The sequence below is a fragment of the Lissotriton vulgaris genome, chromosome 11, assembly GCF_964263255.1.
Source record: "Lissotriton vulgaris chromosome 11, aLisVul1.2, whole genome shotgun sequence".
In the NCBI taxonomy this organism is placed as follows: Eukaryota; Metazoa; Chordata; class Amphibia; order Caudata; family Salamandridae; genus Lissotriton; species Lissotriton vulgaris.
In genome coordinates this window covers 637,120,467-637,143,953 of record NC_141699.1, presented here as the reverse complement: position 1 = coordinate 637,143,953, position 23,487 = coordinate 637,120,467, and the positions used below count along the sequence as shown (strand labels likewise).

Below are 23,487 nucleotides of genomic sequence, written 5' to 3'. Positions count from 1 at the left end.
ACACCGTGCCTGTAGTAAAGAGACCTGAGGTACATTTGAGGGATCTAGGCCTTAATTAAACAGAGGAAAATTTGATAAAAATAGATATAAATGAGCTCACACTCCTCACATGGAATATAGCAGGATATATAAATAAACGGGACAAAATTGAATGGCATGAGGAACTGATAAATTCACATATAATATGTTTGCAGGAAACATGGGAGGAATACATTATACATCTAAATGGCTATAGCTCCTTCCATACATCCTAACTTTGATTTCAAATACCATAGTATTTAAATTACTGCCTTTCTGGAATAAATCCCCTTATTTCCACATATTAATTGCAAAGTGACATAAGAACAGAGACCTTCTGCAAATAATGTTTCTATAATAACTTTATGAATCCAGTCTCTGTGGTAAAGAACTTGGCAGAACTATTGAAGATTTGATAGATAATCACCCCAAACCCTTATTAGTTCTCTGGGTAGGAGATTTTAACCCCAGCAGTTGCCCTAAAGATCAGCCACGAATATGCTGGGTAACGGACCATAATGGCGGGGCAATCAGCCATTTCAACCATGTAGGTTCTGGTAATGCCCTAAACAAATTATTGATTTCTTGGCAGCTTGAAATCAGAAATGAATTAAATTTATGTACATGTGAGCTGGACCCTACCTTTTATAGGGCTGATACACGTTCTGCTATCGACTACATAATCACCTCTGATACTTTTAGCGGCACCTCAAAAAACCTATGTTTAAGATATCTGGTCTCACCGAGCATGCTTTAATGACCTATAGTTTCCTATGGGGATTACATAAGAAAAAGAAGGTAAATGCGCACCAAAAAAATTCTACAAAGTAAGAATGGGTATACCCTAAGAAGGGATAAAGTGGAGGCAAATACTTTTCTAAAAGAGATTGTAATGAAAAATAATAATGAGGTTCTGTTATGTTTAGATCCCCCAAGAAAACAAACAACAGATGATCGAAGCATTTGGAAAGATTCTGGAATGCACGTGACTCTATTTAATGCCCCCCCCCCCCCAAAAAAAAGACCAGAGCTACAAATAGGTGGTTTGACAAGAAAGGCTCCCTAGCAGAAGCGAATCTTAGAAAAGCACTAAGAACCATACCAAGAAGCAGAAAATTAATTAGTGGTTGCAGAATGGCATATAAGCTAGCTAGAATAAAATTAATTAACAAAATTAAGGCAGAAGCCTGGGAGAATCTAATCCCTGCATCAACTACCGGGGATAACAAGGCTTTATGGAAGGCAGTTAACTACCCCTTCCTGCAGGAAGATGGAGGTCGATCACTAGACTCATACATAGATGAAGATTCCTGGGTAACCTACTTTCAGTCAATCTTTTAAAAGAGGGGAAAGCTGAGTGAGGCAGTGCTCAATCTAGACCAAGGGGAAATACCCAAATTGTCTTTTGGAATTAAACAAATAGAACTGGCCCTCTCTAAGTCCTTCACCATGAAGGTGGCTGGACCAGATGGGGTTCCGGTAAATCTTTTTCTTGCAAACAGAACTTTATGGGCTCCTCTGCTAACAATTGTATTTAATGCAATTAGTAAAACAGGCCTCTTACCCTCATGGAAGCAATCAATTATCATCCCGATATACAAGAAGGGGGATGGGTCGAACCCAGCTAACAACCGCCTTAGCTCCCTAATAAATAGCACAGTAAAATTAATGGGAAGACTTCTGCAAAATCGATTAGAGGAGTGGGCAGAGGAAAAAATATCTTAGCTGAGGTTCAATATGGCTTCCGAAAGGGCAGGGGGACACTTGATAAGTGCCTAAATTTACCCTAATAGCGTCAAAATATGCAATTGCAAAGGAAGGTCAACTCCACATGGCCTTCAAGGATCTCTCAGTGACTTTTTACTGCATGGCCCGCGACAAAGTATGGCCCATTATGGAGGCCATGGGAGTTGATGCGGGGATCATTTTATTCAGTAGACGATTACGGTATATGCTCTGGCAGTAGCAATGCTATGCTTTGGAAAGCAAGGGGAGTGCACTCAACCTTTTAAAATTCATAAAGGAGTAAGGCAAGGCATTTCTCTTCTGCTGTATACAAACAGATTAAATAAGGTGATGGTTGAGAAAAGTAACGATGTTCCCCATACCGCTTCTATAATTCTTCCAAATCTGCTAGATGCAGATGATGCTGTATTGATGGCTAGAACATTGATGGCCCTACAAAACAGCACACAACACATTCGACTTTATGTCAAAATTAGATTTACAAGTGAATAAAACAAATAACTTTGTTCTGACAGTCGGTGCGGACAAGCGCAAATTGAGAAAGCTTTATATAGAGGGCAAAAGCAAAGAACGGGTGGACAAATTTGCTTATTTAGGCATTCTATTTGATTCAAAATTAAAGTGGCCTAAGATGGTGTCAAACGGCAAATCTCATGACAAAAATCATAGGCGCCCTATTTAAATTTGCTAAAAATGTGGGTAGTAAACCAATTGTAGAATTCAATAAAAGCAAAAACAATCAATACAGCCACAAATGGGGTTGCTATATGGGGAACCAAACATGTAGAAGAGCTACAAGCCATTGAGGATAAGTTTGCTAAAAGGCTATTGTCAATCCCAGGAACTTGCAGCAACTTTATTACTCATAGGCAATTGGGACTGCCTTACATTAGCGATACGATCAAAATGGCCTCGCTAATTTTGTGGCTATCAATCTGGAAAAGGGATACAATCAATTTTAACCAACACATCATAAGTGATATCATGAAACTTGATTGTTCTGTAACTATCCCCTGGTTAAAGTATGTTAGACAGACACTCATCTCTATGGGCTTGGAGTATCTGTATATATATCCTAGCAGCTGCGAATCTTCCCCTAAACCAAGACTGAAAGGGCTCGTCATAGCAAAAAGTGAACAGAAAAGGTGGGAAAGGAATAAATCAAAAATCTAAGTAATTACTTATTTGGCTTCACCTCCTGTGCTATGTGGTCATTCCTCTTATTCATCTTTAGTTGGGAATCTCCAGCACCGTTATTTGTTGACAAGATTAGGACTAAATTATGTTCCCCTGATGTTGGGCAGTATGTCCTTGCAATGCCTCATATAATCAAACTACTTCCCACATCTTGTTTTTCTGTGCTTTATATGTGACGGAGAGGAAAATGTTTATTGTCCCGCTACTGCGTAGGCTCACTTTGTATAATTACTCCTCAGCTATTTTTGTTCTGCTACAGTTAGAAACACCATTTGTATGTTTAATGATGGTGTCTTTTTGACAAGCTGTCCTAAAAACTAGGAAGATTGCTAATATAATGCTACCTTGATCTAATCGACATTAGATTAAGATGGTCCTGATTGTGCGTGTCCCAAAAGGTGAGATAAGCCCTTCTACACTTAGCTCCTATTTAATATTTAAATGATTAAATTGCGCAGTATACACGCTAATTATCCCTTAGGGTAAGGGTTGGTATTTTACACAGGAGTATACTTTTATAATCTTATATATTGTCTCATTATTATATAATATTTTATATTTTATAAAAATATGTGTGACATTTCAAACAACTTATTGAAATGATGTCTGATTTGATACAACGTGGTCACCTTTATAATACTGTTTTAGTAAAGTACTAGCAGCCCGTCCCAACGTTGTCCGGGTTCGAAAAGTAAACTGTGTAATCTTGTTGGCGAAAGGTCCCTCTAGTTAATGTTACTCGTGTTTATTTGTTTGTCCTTGCCCCCCCCCATGAGAATGTTGTCGCTTCTGCCAAGACGATATTTTATGTAGCACTTGGTGATGTTGGCGAGTGAAATATTTGTTTAAGCCCTGAAGTCAAGTTTTCTCCTTAGCGCCGCAATAAGTGAGAGTGAATAAGCGGCGAGTGAATCCGTAGCTTTGTTCTTAGGTTTAGAACGCAAGTACTGTGGTGAACGCTGACTCGCTTAAGGGCCATTCGAAAGCCTGTTTTTTTTTTCTGTATGATATCTCAGTGCGATAAATATTGCAGCTTCAGAGCGGCAGAACGCTTACTCACCTAAGCCGAGAAACGCCGTGTAAGCCGCACCTCTTTTGCTTGAGTCATCCCCCTGTGACAAACATGAGCGTGACCAATGGTGAAATCGTTTATAAAATATTCCTCGCAAGGCTTGCATGTGTTATGCGAGTTATGTGGCGTGATTGGTCGGCTGTGAATGCAAGCCGCGCCCCGTCTCTGATGTCAGCGTACAACGGTAACGCCCAGGTCAATAAATCTGCCTCCCCGAAGTGTGTGTGAGTGAATATTTCGCGTTTGCAATATGCTGCACTGTGATTATTGCCCGTTTGAAATACGCTGCATTGTGAGCACGAATGGTTGAAATACTCTGCACTGTGAGCGCGAATGGTGTGTTTTGGTATTGCACCGTGACATCTCCTCGCATCTCAATGTTCTCCTCGCACATCTAATGCCCACAACTTGCCTCTCTGAATGTTAACGCCCACATCTAACGTCAAGATCTCACGGCCACATCTCCTCACTGTTTGGTTTTGCACCGTGAACTACAATGTTAACGCCCACATGTAACACCCACACCATGCCTCTCTGAATGTTAACGCCCACACCTAATGCCCAGAAGGGACTACTTTACCACTGATGCCCCCCCCCTTTTTAGTGTATATGGTGTCCATTTATATAGCCTGTGTCCATCTCCTGGACCTCCCCTTTCCAACGCTGTATTGGGTGTTGTGATTGGTGGTGTACTTTTTGAGTTTACCTGGCTCAAAGGACACAGTTCTCTCTTTATAATAGTAGTATAGATTAATTGTTCGTAATGAATAATATATACTTTTATGCATTTTTTATGTGAAATAAAGTTATGATTGATTGATTGAATCTCACAATGTATAACTGCCTGTAGCATTACAGTTGGGTATTGGCTACCAGCATGTTTTTATGTCAGTGCTTCTTTTGTCACGGTTTTTGCAAAACTTTATTGTTGGGGAAGCTGAAGGGCCCTAGTCACTCTATAAGCAATAACATGGCTAAAAGCAAAAATATTTTTTTATCTCAAAATACACATATGGCCCTAGTAGCTCTGAAAGGAACTACTTTATTCTGGACATACTTATTGTGAACAGGCAATATGCTGTCACTCACATTGAAATTAGTCAATAACTGAAGTGGGATGACCCACTGGCCCATGCTATCTGCTATAGTGGGTAATCATTGGTCCATTTCTTTTATTTTTTTTTATTTTATCAGACTGCTAGGCGTAAATACCTGCCACTGTCTTAAAAAGTTATGGTTTTAACCAATTGACACAATACCAGACCAGTGGGTGAAGATGACTGACTAAGAGCCCCTATAAGTAACTTTTTCATAATGTGATTTAAGAACAATCAAAAGGTCCTGGCTAACACCTAACACTAGACCTAAAAATAGAGCAGATGAAGACTAAATCATAATCAGCTGCTGGGAAATGATCGCAAGTACACCCCCCCAAAGCAAGCTAAGTGATCCAGTCAAGTTATCGGGCGCTATCAATTGGTTAGGTGTGCTGGAAGAGTCCAAAAATCATGTTTCCTTTAGACACAACGTATAGAGAATGTTCTAAGATTATGTATCGAGTATCATGATAGAGTTTGTTAAAATATCTAACATTCAAAAGAAGGCACAAGAGCTTGGATTTACTTAAGAGTTAGAAAATATGGAACCAGGGCCCAGTGACTCCTCCAGCATGTGAAGAGTAGCGACAACGGTCAAACATACCTTTACGAGGTGCTGTACACAGTTGAAATAGCTGCTCTTTATAATCTATAATAATACCCCAACAGTGGCTCAACTCACTCGCACTTCCTGGAAATTGACTGGGCACCCTACTTTGTAACTGAAAGATGGAAACCCTGATCATAAGCAGGCAATTATCACTAACTTGCAAATGTGTCTCATTTTCTGGGGGCAAACTATCCATAGTTCACCTCAACACCTTGGACAAATTAACAGCGAAATTTAGAAACCAAATGGCCCAATTGAGTGTGTGGACCTCATTTCTCACATATAAACAAACAACCCTAAGTGATGCATTCACACCCACCAACACAATTAGTTCACACAGTGGGGGCAGGCCAACTATATGATTTCAACGGGAGCTGGAAATCATAGCAGATATAATAGTATGAGAACATTATTGTTTAGCTTACATGAGCTTGAAACCAAGGTTCCATGATGGTTTCTTCTCTCCACTCCTTTAACATAATTTGGCTCTTTCCTTTTGATTAATTGAAAACCTTTGAATTGGTTCTTCGAAATGAAGGTAGAAAAATTCAATACAACAGACTTTGTCCCAGAGCGCCTGTACATACCTTTGCTCCAAGTTAAATGGAACTTTATGTACTCCTGGTAGGAAACACTTTAAATAAAGTTGTTTAAGAAGAACTGTTTGTAATGTTACTATTCTGTAGCACCTACTTTTTAAACGTTTTCTCGGAGTGGTTTCTCTGAGTGGGCATGGCTTAATCCTGCCGATATATAGCAGAAAGCTTTGTGAATGAGGCCTGTGTAGAACGACTGAATGAGGTTTTGGTCCAGCTCTAATAAGACTTTGTGCAGTTGCAAAGATACACAAAGTAAGACATTATTATTTAATCTCCTGCACAAAAAGGTATTTAATGCTGGAAAGATGCCTATTTTATGCATCGTATCAAGGAGACTTGACTGGTACATTACAGGGATGGGTCAGCACAATAATCCAAAGATTTCGACACTAAACCCAATCTACTAATATAGCCAGAACGGGCTTTGCAACAAAAAGTAACACTTCCTTGAAGCATGCCTTAACAAGAGGAAATGTTTTCATTTCACACAAAAAACACACATTGCATGTGTGCTGAGGTTCACAGCACACATCCAATATGAGGGATCCATCTGAGTTTGTATATGCTAGGAATTTGTATTGGAAGGGCGAGCATCCGGTACGAATTCTGCGCCATATAGCACACATTTCTGCACCACTGTTCAAGACTGTGCATTGTACAAGACAGCCTATTTAGAGCACAGGTGCAGGAGATGAAAGCAGCAGCAGGCCAAGCTCAGTAGTCATGGCTCTGTGCTGTCCTGCATAAAACATGTGTTAATCTGCGCCTTTATGTGTTAATGATGTAAGGTAGTGGCAAGGTGCTGCTAACCTTAAAGAGAAATATGATAGGGTCTAGAATAGTCCTTATGTTACCTGCAGATGATTGTCACTTATACTCACACACAGCACAGAAAATAGACATAAAGAAGGTGAGGCAGAGTCAGAAAGAGCAGCCACATCACAACTCACCTCTTTAAACTCACAGTACTGCTGGGCTGCACTCAATGCCATTTTCTCTTCAAACATAGCCCGCTCATCGTCTGTCAGCAAAGCATTCCTCCGAACTTCTACGTAGGTCCATTCTTTACCGCATTTCTTGTAATCACCAGCATCAGCAGGGCAGTGAAACCTGACAAACCTCTGAAAATCACGAGAAGCAGACCTTTACGTATCAACATGTAAATACTACAGAACAATAAGAGGAACACGATGTAATTAAAGAAATCTCTCTCTACTATATAAACCCATCTGTTCCCTTCTGCATCTTAGGACTCTGCCTTTTGTCTACCTGACTCTTTGATGTCTGATGTGTTGTGTCTTTTGCCTGTCCAAAGCGCCAGGACACCCCTTTGCTGGGGCAGCTGTGCGCTATACAAGTGCGTATAACATAACATAACATAACATAACTACACTGACTCCTTAGGTGCACTGCAGGAAGAATGCATTTAGAAACGCTAACTGTGCTGAGAATGATAACCGCCTTCTTAGGAAATGGAGTTGCAGAGCTTTTCTGATTTAATGTAGCCTAAGGGCTAGGCCTCAATTCTGGGGAACTGGGTTCAAGTCTCGGCATCGACGCTCAACATCCTGTGATTCTGGGCAAATCACTTAGGGCCAGATGCATCAAAAATATGTTTTATGAATCTTTGCGATTCGCAATTAGGGAATCGCAAAACGGCATGCATGAAAGTGTGCACTACATTTTCTGTGATTCCTAAGGGGTTGCAAATGACCTACCTCATGAATATTAATGAGGTAGGTCGCAATATGAGACCCCCTAGGAATCGCAAAAATTACAGGGATGGTGGCCTGCTGAGATCAGCAGACCACCATGTCTGTGATTGCTTTTAAATAAAGCAATCATTTTTGGGGGTAAAGTAGCCCGTTTTCCTTAGAGGAAAGCGAGATGCTTTACAAAAAGAAAAATAAAAAGTTTTCTATAAATTTTTTAAGAGCAAGCAGTGGTCCGTGGGAACACTGACTGCTCTTAAAAATGCTTTTACAAACATTCACAAAGGGGAAGGGGTTCCTTGGGGACCCCTTCCTATTTGCGAATGTCTTACCACCTACTTGAAGTAGGTGGTAATATGCAAATGTTTTTTGACCGCATTCACGGTCACAAAACATTCAAGCATACTGTTAGGATTTGCTATTTGGAAGGGACGCCCTAAACACGCCCCTTCCAAATAGCTAATCGCAAACGCATTTTGCGATTCGCTAACAGGTTACCGAATCGCAAAATTGGCTTTGAAGCATCGCAAAAGCATTATTTTTTATTGCAAACAGGCCAATTCTGCGAATCAGCCCATTTGTGAAGAGAAAAATGCTTGATGCCCGTGCCTAACAAAAATAAATGTGTCCTCATGTACAGCAAATGGTGCTCGTGTTAAGCGCTTCGATACCCGGTTTCAGGTCAAGTTTGCGCTATATAAAAGTTTGATTAAACAAATGTGGGTAAGGTAGAGCTAGTGAAGCCCACAAATCCACAATACATGTTTACTGAATCCTCTTGCGAGCACATTGAAGCCAGGATCTCGCCTGCTATTTTTAGGTCTCGGTGGGATAGTGCATGTGTTGTCTCTTTGAGACATGTTGTTTACAATCAGTGGGCTTACTATTTGTTCGCTTCAACATCTCTCTCGTATGCTTTATTCCCATTTGCTATGGCATGCATGCGCCAAGCCTCTTCTTGTGGCATGCACTCTCCTAGAGCATGCACTCTCCTAGAGCATGAACGACTCACAAAGTGGGTATACATTACATTCTGTTTCATCAGGTCATGAAATTCAATATGATTCACGTGTGTTCCACATCACATACCCAGTTGGGCATCCCTCCCTGCACAGTTCCTCCGTGGGAGAGACACAAGTCCCGCCTCTATACGTGTTCCACTTCTTTCACTTGTGGTCCCATTTCCTTGGCATCCTTTGTTTTTATACAAGTCTTTTTAAGCGATCATGGATCTATCTATATCATTCTCCCATTCCCCAATGATGGTGTGTCTCTTACCCCCCACTTCTGGGCAATATTACGCTTGGCGAGGACCACTCCTAGGGAGACCCAAGATTATTCAGTACGGGTTAAATCAGTGGCCTCCCATATTTTGAGTAAGCAGAGATTGGGGGGGGGGGAGGTAGCAGCAATCCCTTTTCAACACACCTCCTTCATCCTGGGTATAATATCACCCAAGTGTGATCTAATAGCCGGGTATTCCCAGAGAATATGGTAGAACGTTCCCTCTTGGGTAGTGCCGGAGACACTCAGCGTCTTTTCTTTTCCCCATTTTAGACAATATTCCCGCTGAAATATAGGATCTGTGAAGGATTTTGTGTTGGATCAGTCTGAGTTTTAGTGGAATAGCTAATTCACGTGGGGAAGCCAATGCTTCCTGCCAGTCATCATCTTCTAAGTTACCTATGTCTGCCTGCCATAGTTGTCTAAGTCGCAGGACTGGATCAGGTGGTTTATATCCCAGTTTTTGTCAGGGATATTGCCTTTTGGTTCATCGGCTCCATTAGGAGCCTATCTTCCAGTGGTGACGTCTCAGGGAGAGCATCCCGACCGGAGACAGCGGACATTAGGACATGACGTATTTGTAAATATCTAAACATTTCAGAATTTGCTATTTTATACTCCGCTTGCAGCTTAGCAATGTGGTTATCCCTTCCCTTGTCCGGAGGTCTCCTACTGTTGAGCTACCAATTGTGTCCCACTTATCAAACCCTGGACAGATACTCAATCTGCCTAATTGTTCTGTTTCCCACAAAGGCGTTGCTTGCATTATTTTCTTGTGCCAGCCTAATTTCATGGTTAATGCAAATCTTTGCTGAGCACTTCCAATAGTATATGTGCAATACTATTACGTCAGTCCAGATACATTTAGCAATTGTCCACAGTACTTAGATTCCAAAGTGTCCAAAAATCAAATCCAAATTAGTAAAGTCGCCTCTATGAAAACACCAAGGTATGTTGTTACAGCATCATTTCCATTTATTTCAATCCTGGTTTCCATCAATCAAAACATAGCAGCCAACACGTGTTTCGTCTGGCATTAATGTCATGCCTTTCGACTTCTTCAGGGATGCAAGCCAAGAAGATAATGATATTTACAACTCAAAAATGTATGACACTATTTGCAATTAATTATTAAAGTAAGGTGAACACCTGCGTGTAGGGTCAAGTCTAGATCCATGTGTTTTGTACTATAAGCAAATTATGGATCGCCCGAATATAGTAGTGCATACCCTGGTGTAAGACGGCAGTGGTGGCATCACGCATTGGAGCTCCGATGTGTTACCCATATGACATGGGTTTGAATACTTATTTTAACGGCTACACTATACAATTTCTTATGACCTTTTGAAAAAAACTTTTTCTTTGAGACGTAATTGTTGAAATTAATTTGTAATGTTAGAGATGTGACCGAGTTGGATACTTACATTTGGAAACAATCAGAAAAACATAGTAAACGTTAGCATTCGTGGTTGAACATTAGAGTTTTGTTTTTATTTTTGCATTTGTAGTGACAATATATTATTTCTTCTTGCCGGAACTTGGAGTGGGAATACGTAACACTTGATAAGTGATAATTCAGTGTGAATACAAGCCTATTTATTAGTGTAGTCGTTTTTAATACATAGCTATATAGAGACTTGTGATATTACAAGATGGCGACCATTTCCCTACATTTTTCAACGAGACTTTTTAATAAAAATGGCGCTCGTGTTGCACGCTAGCTGCCGAATGTGATTCCGATTAGAGCGTACTCGCCGTGTACTGGAGGTAAGCCGCCTGGTTACTAGTGAGATGTTGCTTGAACGTTAGCCGCCCAATTTTGGTATCTAAGAACTATATGTTCTTTCCTTCTCTTTTTTCAACAGTATTATTACACGTACCTGTGTTTGCTAAAATCAGGAAAATATGGCAAACTTGCAACTTTACAATAAGGATGATTTTGATTGCGTTGTGGAGATAGTTTCCCTCAATAGAGGTGAGTGATACGATAATGGTTTACGTATTGACCAATTTGACAAGGTACAATTAGTTTGTTTTAGTGAGACTACTCTCCTGATTCTGTTACAGGAAGTGTTTGACGGATGTATAGCAATTGGATTACTACAGCGGATATATACAATTGAGGATCTGTTTCAATATTTAGACATTACTTTCATTAGAGTAAGTATAGCATTAGTATGAATATTGTTTCCGACATTGGGAGTTCCTATGAATTGCGAAGCTAAGGATTGTCTACTATCGTTTCAGGGTCTGACTTTCGGTTATATTATTGGAAATCTTATTTGAAGAATACCTATCCTGGTAAATGATTTCTATATACCCGCTTCTGACAACTTTGGGACTTTTGGGTCTTTTCTTGTATTATCTTTACACCAGGGTATGCACTACTATATTCGGGCGATCCATAATTTGCTTATAGTACAAAACACATGGATCTAGACTTGACCCTACATGCAGGTGTTCACCTTACTTTAATAATTAATTGCAAATAGTGTCATAAATTTTTGAGTAGTAAATATCATTATCTTCTTGGCTTGCAGCCCTGAAGAAGTCGAAAGGCATGACATCAATGCCAGATGAAACACGTGTTGGCTGCTATGTTTTGATTGATGGAAACCAGGATTGAAATAAATGGAAATGATGCTGTAACAACATACCTTGGTGTTTTCATAGAGGCGACTTTACTAATTTGGATTTGATTTTTGGACACTTTGGAATCTAAGTACTGTGGACAATTGCTAAATGTATCTGGACTGACTTAATAGTATTGCACATATACTATTGGAAGTGCTCAGAAAAGATTTGCATTGAATGTTTCAACCGGAAGAGTTCTTCTGGGTTTGTAAGGAAGAATGGTGACCTTCCTTTTCTTTGCTTTGTAGCATATATTTTGTACAGGGAGTATTTAATGAATGCCATACTCTTGTTGTGCGCTTACTCTACACCTGGTCACCGTATTATATTTGTTCTAATTTCATGGTTGCCTGGTGTCATATTGCAATTGTGTGGGCTATAGGGCCTGTCCAATATTGGAGTTTGGAGTTTGTAGAGGGCTCTTTTATATCCTCCTGGGCCTATTAGCCATCTGTCCATCTGCGGTTTGCCGCGAAATTGGCACTTTTGCAAAAATGCCGCGATTTTTGCAAAAATGCAGCGATTTTTGCAAAAATGCACACAAATTCGGCAATTTGGTGAAAAAAAATCCATCCAATTCTGCATAGGTCTAGTGTGCTGGCAACGTGTAACCAATGCAAGGGCAACAACACACATGCAATGTTGTGTCGAGCCTTGGTAATGGGAGGCTCTTTCTTGCCCACCAGATCGCCTTAGTCCAAGGGCCTCATTTCAAGACTTTCCTTATTATTTATGTTGTGTTTTAGCCGGTAATCCAAGAAGTCCAGCTAAATATGGCCAAAGCTTGTTTTCAGGGTCTCTGCTCATGAGTGTCAACAAAGATTTTCACTGCATAGAACTTCGTCAGTTAAGATATGAACAGAGGGGGGCTGAACATTTTTCATAAGATCTGTATATATTATATGACATGTAGGACTAATCGTGTAATTAAACTAATAATGATCTTTTGAATAGCTCAATGCACTCTCAACTTGTTTGTTCTTCGATTGTTTGTGGTAAATTCTCCTGTTCTCAAGGGTACCAATCCTGTCAGTTTTTAAAAAATTGAGTTAAAACCGTCAAGCATGCAAACCTTTCTTCAGTTTTTTGTAACCCGCTAAGGTTTTTAGCAAGGTTGAAATGTGACCTGCAGGTGACACAAGAATCTCTGCAAAACACACACTATCCCATTGAGTTACCTTACTAAAATACAAAGCAATGGCCACATTGCTCTGCATCAGACAGAATGCCTCCTCATGCTATGTATGACAATTCAGAAAAGACAGAACCAAATAAAATGGACTGGCCAGAGGACGAAAAAGAAGAAGAAAGAGAAAGGAAGGAAAATGAGAAAAGGAGGATGAAAGAAAAAATTACTAAGTAAAGCATTCTTTTCACCAAACTACTTTCTGATCACTGGCACAGTCTAGACAAGTTGCTGAAAGCTTGGCACTAGATGTTACATTTTCTAATCAATTAACAGTAATTGACACATACTCACCCTTGATAGGGAAGACTTGACATTTTCCTTCAGCTTGTAAAGATTAACATGTACTGTGCAATACTCAGACCCTCCAGGATTTTGCGATTGTTGGTGCAATGATTTGTTAAATATGCTGATCCCTGCTCAGTGATGCGCTTCGACCCTTGGTTCACAGTTTTGAGTTGCAATGTTACTGGTCCCAGTTCCCCTGTTTTCTATTGCCGGTTTTGGCTTAGAGCCTTGTTGAGCGTGCTTTTAGAAGCAATGAACTCACATTCCTTTGTTTACTTTTTTTATTTACTGAAATTCCATTTTGGGCGTCCTTTGACCAGGGTTATCTAATTTCTTAGAGGCTCAGTCACAACCAGCTCTGCTTCCGATACTATTAACGTTTTGTGCTGGTAGTGGTTAGTACCACCCTGAGCATATAACATACTTATCAGATGCCAGGTGGGTCAAGGGCTAAATTCGCCAATTGCCTGCGGCACCTGAGAACTCCTTTTGAAGAACTGACATTTTATGTATGGAAAGCTGCTGATTCAAAAGTGCATATTAAGCGCAAACTCAAGTGGGACAGCTGGATTTAAGAACAGCTTACAGCTCTAGTTTTAATAGTAATTTTGTTGTGCCACGTTTCCTGCGAGTGTTATTCACTGGGACTGGCTCAGAGCGTGATTAGATTGACATTCCTGTGATTGTTTAAGTACACCCAGCTTAACACCATGACCTTCATCTTCAAGTTTGTGACACTGACTGGGTGCAAGGCAATTAGACCGAGGCATGGCATGTGTTCCTCTGTTTGTACAGATAGTCCAAGATGTATTTCACGCAAGTGCATTGTTGCATTTGAACATTTTACACTTTCTCCAGCAGCTCGGCTGGAAAGGGTAGCGAGAATGTAGCCCCAGTATAAGCATTATGATACACTAGCAGACTTGCAATTGTCAATGCTTTCATTAATAAATGTAAAGGGCTGATGTGCAGGATCAGGGTTATGTAAGTCCCAAAAGACAGAGGCCCTTTAACAAACTAGAACATTGTAAATGTTAAATCAAAATTAAGATTAATTCCGATAGGCAAAAAGGGAGTTAGATTTCAATTCCAAATCAACGATGCATAAAATTATATTAAGTCGAGAGAGGTCAAAATATAATAGAATATGCGATAAACAAATATTATTCAGTAATGAACTAACATAAATGTACTCAGTTCCTAAGTCAAAGGAGAGTAGTTTATGTTTTAATATGAGATAATAGTCATTATCATACTTCCCTATACAGACCCTCAAGAATTTCACGATTTCAGGCTGAAAATGAATGATTATGAGTAAAATGAAGTGCCGCAAAAATGCCGCTAAATTTCCATATTTGTGCCACTAAATTTCCAAATTTGTGCCGGGAAATTTTCTAATCCATGCCGCTATATCCTGGGGGGGTCTGAGTAGGGCAACCACTTTTAAGAGAGGCTGCCATGAGAGTGTTATTGATTATGTCTTACTTGTCGTTAAACTATGGCCACATCTTAATGACATGAAGGGTGAAAGTTGTACCGACAGCTACCAAAATCCCTTGACTACTATTTTAACGGCAGAAGGAGTTTCACAGATATCTTCCCTAAGTTTTTCTGAAGCTCCTAAACCTATTATGGCTAATAGATGCCACAGAGTTTCATGGCCTACTGTCATGGCAAATCAAAATTTTGATGCAGAGATTTACCAGCTCTTTGTACACTTCATCTCTGGATTTGAAAACACTACTATGAATCCCCTCTCTATCCTAGGTACCCATATTATTTTGAGGGGAAAAGTTAAGGCCATTGTCTAGAAGGAGATCCAGAGTAAATAAAGGAAATATTAAACCTTTAAGAAAGATCCCAAGTGGTTCTCTAAAGAATGTAAGTGTTGTAATGTACTTTTACTTAATACACCCTCCCTACTGTGGTTCTCTCCCTGCTGCTCAGCCAGTGATGACATCAGATGGAATGTTGATTGTGTTGGTTTGGATGAGTATGTCAGTTGGTGTGGATGGGCTGAGCAGTGAGGAGTCTGCTCCTGGTGGGGCATTCCTATGGATCTAACTACATCTGGTCACCTGTAACTAAGAAGAGATCTAAAGAATAAAGCAGAGATCTTATTACCTACTTCACCTGGTCTACGCTTCTTTTTCCGTTTTAACACTGGCGACGATTCAAAGAACCCATGGAGCTACCTTGATGGATTGACTTTTAAAGACTGAAGTAAATAAAGCCGCTTTGAAGGAGTAAGGATTTTAAGAAAATTTTCCTTCTGTTTGGAAATTTATGAGACTTAAAAGACCCAAGTAAGTGAACTTTGACTTATGGATATGATGAAACTAGGCACCCAATTGCCCCACCAGTGACCCTACCAACGGTCGCCCTTACCAGATTGTGCCAGTTTCTATTTGCGTGCCTACAGCCTGGGAAGATCTGCTGTGCTGCTGGAGTAGTACCTTATGTCATAGAGCATCTGTGAGGAGTGTTGCTTTTGATTCCTGGCACCACTGAGAGTGTGCAGCACACAGTGCGTCCCGTTAAGTCCCTGTTCGTTTGTGGTTTAATGCCATGAAGAGTGTGTGGTGCGATGCAGTCTTTGGGACTTATCTGTTTTAATTTTTATGCTTCCTGGATCCCTCCACCAGATCTGTTTGGATTTGGATTTAGACTGATATCACTGGACTAAGCCTCTTGGATTTTATTCTCCCTTCTTGGAATCCCATTTGACTGCCTTGTTCACACCAGGTAACCTCTGTGTTATGCACTTTTCACCGTTTTTGACTCTTTCCCTGTCACTCGACGCTGGGGCAGAAGCTAAGTTGTTTACGCTTGAGTCTCAACGGCCTTACCTGCCATTTCAAGCACGCTCCGCCTCGCTCTCCCTCCTCGCTCTGCTTCATTTTCGAACGCACTGGTGTCGCGTTGCTTGCCCGCGCACCCTGCCATCACGCTGTTCTCTCGCTCCTCTTCCTGGCTTCCCGGTTGGCTTTGCGTGTGACGCGTGGACGTGGTGACGTCACACGCATGCGTGCCGCATTTTAGCTTTTTCGGTTGCCTAGCTACCGCCTGGTACACGGCTTTGGGTACATTTTGTTTGATTTCCTACGTTTTCACCCGGATTGGTGGAATTATTATTATTTTTTTTTTTTTTAAAAACCTTTATTGTGCAGATGGAAGTATACGTATACGGGCCTACAACCAGTCAGGCCGGCCACGACACATTATGAAAGCACATGAGACAATAATAAGATTTCCCGGCAGTCACCCAGCGTTGTACAAGCAAGCGATCTAATATTAAAAGGGGGGCTGAATATGACCGCTGGAAACAGGATTAAGGAAGGTTAATTTTATAATATAATAGGAAGTATAGCAGGATCAGTTGCAACTTTTAGCCATCTAAGTTCCCTTGGCGGGCCACATGTCCAACATCAAAACAAAAGGGCATCGATAAAAACAGGTAACAGCCGCGGTTAACAGGAATCAACTTATAGACACCCCAGTTCAGAACAGTCCCACCGTGGCCCATCACGCACCCGTCGACCACCTATATATGTGCTAGTACATAACAGAGGAACCAGAGCAGCAGCTTAGTTGTGTTCATCCTCTATACTAACTCAAGTAAATAGAAAAAAAAGGGGGGAAGGAGGGAGGAAAAAGTTTTAGAAGAGGGAGAGAAGGAGCGCCGCGCTACTGCACGTGCCCCACAGCGATAAAGGCACGCAAGACTGAGAGATCCGCTATCGGGGTTAGGGCATGCAAGTCATGATATATATGCAATCAATACCGTAGAAGCAAGCAAGTCATCCCCCATCCCACCAGCTATCATACCATGGGAAACACGTACAGCCACAGCGTCCCAATAAAGGGATACAAAAGAGCCATTGAACTAAAACGAACAGTAAAGAAACCCCATCCCACCTGCCCCACCCTGCACCCCTGTAGAAGGCTACGGCCTACCCCCCCAGCAGCGTGCCTGTCGCCCTAAACAGAAACCCGAAATATAGGAAATTAGAAAGTGAGAAAGAAACAAAACAGAGAAGAGGGGAAAAAGAACCAGTGGGAGAGGAGATCTGCAATCGAGTCATTCGGCCCTCACCCCCAGCCTTCACACACATGAAACCACATCCAGGCGAGATCGACACAACCTCAAGTATCAGAAACATTCGAAGGAATCGGCCATATTGGCACGGCTGCAGGTAGTCCTCATCTCCATCCGTTAACCAGTAGTCCGCCGGGTCCAGTCCGGCTCACCCCTGTCCTCTCCTGACCATAGCCGTCATGCGCAATAGTTTAGTGGGTGCGGATTGGTGGAGTTTTTATTGCTCTTTGGATTTCCTACGTTTTCATCGGATTGGTAACACGTGTTTTGGCAACACCTATTGCTTTTGACATTTCTTGTCTGCTCGGAGGATGTTTTCAAGCCTTGGCGTGTCAGAAGCCTTCCTGCCCAACCAGCGTGCTTTCATTATCAAGTCCGATTTGGATTTCTGCAACAGTTAAGTGTGACGCTTTTTGAAGTATTCCTGTCACTTTTCCAGCAGTCACGAAGCATTCATGGGAATGAGTTTCTGTTCATGTCAAAGTGTCGGGTGAGAGGTCGCTCACCAAGTTTTTTACTTTATCCTTTTTTTTGATTTTTACCCTGGATTGCTTAATGTTTTTTTTAATGCCTATTTGCTTAACATGTGATTTTTTAGCATCTTACAGTGTTTCTTGAAATGTGGTTCTGTTAGAGATTTTTCTTTCATTTGCATTTATCAACGCTGTATTGTTTGTGGGGGTGGTTGCAGGGTGGTGAATTTTACTGATATTTTACTATGACTTTTGGGCTTTAAATGTATATGCCTTGACTGGGGTGAATATCTTTGGAGTATGTTTTTGCAAATAGTTTTTACTATGAGGCTGGTTTTTTGGAAGTATCTTTGGAGTGTGTTATGGACTGTGCGCTATTGATACGCATGTGGAGTATTTTTGGACTGTGTGTTACGGGTGCACACGTGGAAAGTTTACCTCTTGTGTAACTTCTCCCATTTGGTTTTGTTTTTACCCTGTATATTGTTAATGCCTTTAGTAGGCGTTTGTCTTGTGCATTTTGGTTATGCACATTGAGTTTGGAGAATCTCACAACTTATTTACTTTGGATTTAGGCAAACCAGGATATGTTTGCTTTGGGTTAAGGGATACCCTGGATTGATTTATGTTTTTTTTTTTGACTGTGCATTTTTGGTTGTGCACGTTCGGTTTGGAGATTCTCATAATAGATTTGCTTTGGTTTAAGCAGACTTTAATATGTTTGCTTTGGGGTAAAGGATACCCGTATTGGTTTTTACAGGAATTTTGGGGTTTTATTACCCTGTCTTAGCTTGGGTTGTGTCTTCTTCCAATTCTTTTGGGTGGACCTGGTTCTTTCTTTGGTTTGTGCGGTTGGGGGTTGTAGATCCCTCTTCTGCCACTGTTGTGTGCCTTAGTTTGTGGTGCACCTAGCTACTCATGATTGTGCCCATAGTTTTAGACGTGAGTTTTGTGGATAGTTTCCACTGGTCTTGAAGTATGTTTAAATTAACTTGTTTTTTTTGTTTGTGATCATTATAAAGGGGGGATGGGTGTAGTTTTGGAGTTCTCATCCATTTTCCTTTGTCCTCATTTGTATGTTTGGCGACTTTCATGCATTTGTTGTTGTGATCACTTTAGCATGGGGATGTTGTATATTGTTTCTTATTATTGCATCCTCTTTGTCGGAACGTGTGTTTTTTCATCTTCACATGTTTTGTTTGTTTTCTTTCATTATAAAGCGGGGGATGTGTTGTAATGTACTTTTACTTAATACACCCTCCCTACTGTGGTTCTCTCCCTGCTGCTCAGCCAGTGATGACATCAGATGGAATGTTGATTGTGTTGGTTTGGATGAGTATGTCAGTTGGTGTGGATGGGCTGAGCATTGAGGAGCCTGCTCCTGGTGGGGCATTCCTATGGATCTAACTACATCTGGTCACCTGTAACTAAGAAGAGATCTGAAGAATAAAGCAGAGATCTTATTACCCACTTCACCTGGTCTACGCTTCTTTTACGGTTTTAACAGTGAGCAAGCTAGGAAAATGCTGAGAAGAGCAGTCAGGGAGTGCAACCGAGCGGAAATTGGGGTTGCGCACCTTAGGTATAAGACAGCACTCAACATAGCCAAGTGCAAATGGAAGGGCAACAATTGGCAAGACCTTTTGCAAGCTTTTAAAATGAATGATACCCTCACCTTCTGGTCATTAATTATGCACAGGTGCAGAGGGTATGATAACCTATTCTAAAAACAGTCCTAAAGAGTACTCCCTATCTGAGGGACAGGGGGACCTTAGTAATGACCAAGCTGATCAGGCTTCCAATATAGGTACAGTGAACTTTAGCTTGGAGGAGAGCCTTTCTGCTACTAACAGCTTAAAATCCATAAATGCACCAGGTCCTGTCTGAATCCCCAGAGATATATACAAGTCAGAACCACAGCACTGGGCATGCTATGTGCATCTTTAGTCGAAAGCAATTGTAAAGGGTGATGAGATTCCTGATGCCAGGAGAAGAGGGGGGGGGAAATATTCTGGGTGTTCAAAAAAGGGGATGCAGCGTATTTGTCTAATAGATAATCTTCAAGAAATATTTTCAAGGCAAGTCCTTGATAAGCAAGAGGCCTGGATCAATAGTGACCAGATCCTGTCAACCCTGCAAGTGGGTTCCGGGCAAAAGCTAGTACACTAGCTCAGGTGTTTAAGTTCTATATTGGAAGTTCATATTATTGAGCAAAATGAAGTTTTATGTAGCTTTTCCTGACCTACGAGCAGCATTCGACCTGATCCCCCGTGGTAATCTCTGGAGAGGATTAACTAACATGGGTGCCCCTCGTGATTTTATCAATCTTTTGATTAGATTACACGAAAGGAATCATGCTCAGGTCTGGTGGAGAGAGAACGGGGAATTGACGAACCGTATTCTTATTTTAAGTGGAGTGTGGCAGGGGTGCGTACTCGTGCTCATCCTGTTTACTTCATAAATAAATGATGTGGTAGAAAAACTACAGTCATGTGTTAATGATTCTCCCTTCATGGACAGGGTAAAAATCCAGATTCTCCTTTTTGCTGACGACTTGTTGCTTATAGCAACAAGCATTGGCAAAGCCAATAGGTCTCTCTTTTGGGCCCCTCTAAGTATTTAGTTATGCAGCACAATATCCTTGTTGCAACAACATTAACTGTTGCGTGGCTAAACACTTATAAGGTCCCAAAGCGAGACCTATTGGCTATGCCTGGAGATCGAACAGGGCAATCTGAGCCCTTTAATAGGGCCAGGCATGTGGTCCTTTAATGTGCAATTCTGAACAGGAACATCTGGTAAGCCACTCTTCAAAGTGCAGGGGGAGGGTAAAACACAAATAATGCAGGCGAGGTCACAAAAGAAGCAACAGTAGATGAACAAACCCTGTCTGCGTCTGACTTTTACCCTGATGCATTTAAAGGACACCTTCGCCCCCACCATCCTTCAGAGAGAACACACTACGCATGGCCCGCTGAGGGGCAACAAAAGAATTTGGTATATGCTAATTGTTTTAATACATAATAAAAAATAATATATGAGACAGAAAGGCCTATCATAACTGAAATAATGGCTTCAAGTCTAGCGGAGAAGCAGGACGCACTGTTTATTGTAGCGCCACATGTTGCCACGCGCATGCTGTGGAGTGCTAACATTTCCCCCCACCTGCAAGTGCTAGCTCCAAATTAATTTTGAGGGATAACGCTGCGTCACCTCAACTTTCTTTTAATTAGGAATCCCGACAGAACACATTGACACCGGTGCAGATGATGAAATTAACTGCACGAAGTGTCTGAGCCAAACCGGCTTTTATGTAAGCAAAAGTTAATGAAAAAAACCTGTTACTTAGAGAGTTTTCGCAGTAGGAGACGGAGATTATGGGGCGAGTCAGACTGCATCTTCTTGTTGCGTGAAGTCTTTGCTCCAACAGTACAAAGACAACATGGACACTTCATGAAAAGGGGCAATAACAGCCAGCAGGCCACGGTGTGTGTTATCACCAAGTAGTAAGATTGGCTGGGGGCAGAGTCTGGCCACTGACTGAAATGGCCGCCTCTGTGTAGAGCTCCAGAGCTCCGGAGGGGAGAATTTTTCAATTCAGCTGTCAACAGTTGGCCTTGGAGCCAGAATGAAAGGAACATGAATGAGACAACAGCACGGTTACTTGGAGGTTATTTTTCACATGAGAAATTTCAGTTAACCAGCTCTTCAATTAAATAAAATCCTTAAGCCCGTCTTTCCTTCAGCCGAGATTCACAAGGGAGGCTTGGGGGGGCAGCCGACCGAAGGGAGGTCCCCCCCCCCGGGCAGTTTGGGAGGGTCCGGTGGGGGGGGGGGTTATTGCAGCCCGGGATTTCATATTTGGGCTGTTCTTTCCCTACCAAATTATAGCCCAAGCATAAATGCTTGCGGCTCCTCCCCCCGGCCACCATTTTAGGTTCGGTGACGTGGTGGCCGGGAGTTTTCAGTCAGGACGTTTTTTGAGGTAGTTTTAGGTGTTTGATTAGTACAGTCAATTTGAATTCTAGCTATTTGCTATAATGGCGGCAGAGGATTATAGAGTCTTAGAAGCCATCCTGCTGCTTAGTGAGGCAGGGAGGCTGGATTTAGTGATAGGCAATTCAGCGGGCCCATCGCGGCCTCATCGTCAAGCTTCAGATGGTGTGGCGGCGGTGGTGGCGGCCTGTATCACCCCTAAGAGTTGCTTCAGGCTCCAGCGGTTTCCATTAGGGCGGGCTAGGTTCCTCCTTTGCGCGGAAAGAAAAGTGTGCAGCGCGGCGGCCAGAAGCGTTCTGCCTCGGCCTCCGTGTTTGAATTGTCAGCGGCTGCGCGGGAAGGGGGGGGATCTGGCTCATGTTGCGTGCTCCCCCTCGCGCTTACAGTTGCATCCTTTTTCGCCGAGTATGGAGGGTCATGGTTTCCCTTCCCGCCCAGCGCTTGCTATGGTGCCGCATTTAAATGTGTTGGGGAGGGGGGCAGATTTCATGTCTCAGCCTTCCCCGGGGGGGGCAGGGAGTTTTGGTGAGGCAAGAAGGTTTTCAAGTGCAGGTAGGGAAGGAGGTCTGTGATCAAGGTGCGATGGGGCAATTTAGCTCCTTGCTGTTTTCCCCCCCAACGTCTGTTAGAGGTGATGTGATTTCTGTTCAGACTGGGTCTGTGGGAGAGGGAGAGTGGGCTCAGACAGGGGGTTGGGAGGAGGTGTCTTTTGGGGCTAGGGGTTTTCGAGATAGGCATTTTATCTTCCCTTTTGCATTCCCTGGGGTCCAGTAAGGGGGTTCCCAGGAATTTGTTACAGGCTGGCACTTTTCCTTCTGTGAGTGTGGTGAGTGGGAAGTCTGGAGTGGGGGCAAGGTCTTGGGAGGGGCTTGATGTTTTTCCTTCATGGTCCAAGGGTGTACAAGAAGCTGGTAGGGGTAGGCCTAGTGTTAGTTTTGAACATCAGAAGGAGTTTGAGGAATTGTTGATTTGAGCAATTCTGGTTTGGGGGGTTCAGGCGCCTCAGGTTCAGGTTGTAGGGTTTCCGGGACAGGAGGTTTCAGGGGGCCAAGCTTTGGGTTCTGCGTCGGCGGTTTTACAGGCCATGTTAGATTAGAGTAGTGGGGAGGAGGTAGTGGAGACTTCCCCTCCTTCTCGCAGGGTTGGTTTTTCTTCAGATGTTGTGGTAATGCAGAATAAAGGAAGTATGCAGGGAGCTTGGTCTAAGGATTCAAGGGTTTCAGGTGTAGTTGGTAGTCAGGGTCCCGGCACATCAGTCCAGCCTTTTTCTTTGCAGGTTATGGATCAGCGTGCGGCAGCGGACTCGGTAGGGCGCAGTCCAGCCCATGGTCACCGAGGAGAAGGGAGGGTGGAGCATAGCGCGGCACATTCCGTACCGTCGGGGGAGCCTGGCGCGGTCAGCAAATGCAGTTCCGGCGCGACCTCGCTGGCCCCTACGTATTGTCACACAAGGAGGACGGATTGGACTGCTGACAA

The 23,487-nt window shown here is 42.2% G+C and overlaps 1 protein-coding gene across 1 annotated transcript in view; it reads right to left on the bottom strand.

The window, feature by feature from the left end:
* LOC147683275 (E3 ubiquitin-protein ligase DDB_G0292642-like) overlaps window positions 1–23,487 on the bottom strand; it is a 286,530-nt gene that overhangs the window by 141,448 nt on the left and 121,595 nt on the right. The window contains exon 3 of the mRNA XM_086943732.1: window positions 7,290–7,460. Within this exon, the coding sequence (XP_086799858.1) occupies window positions 7,290–7,460 (171 nt within the window). The remainder of the gene's footprint in view (window positions 1–7,289; window positions 7,461–23,487) is intronic.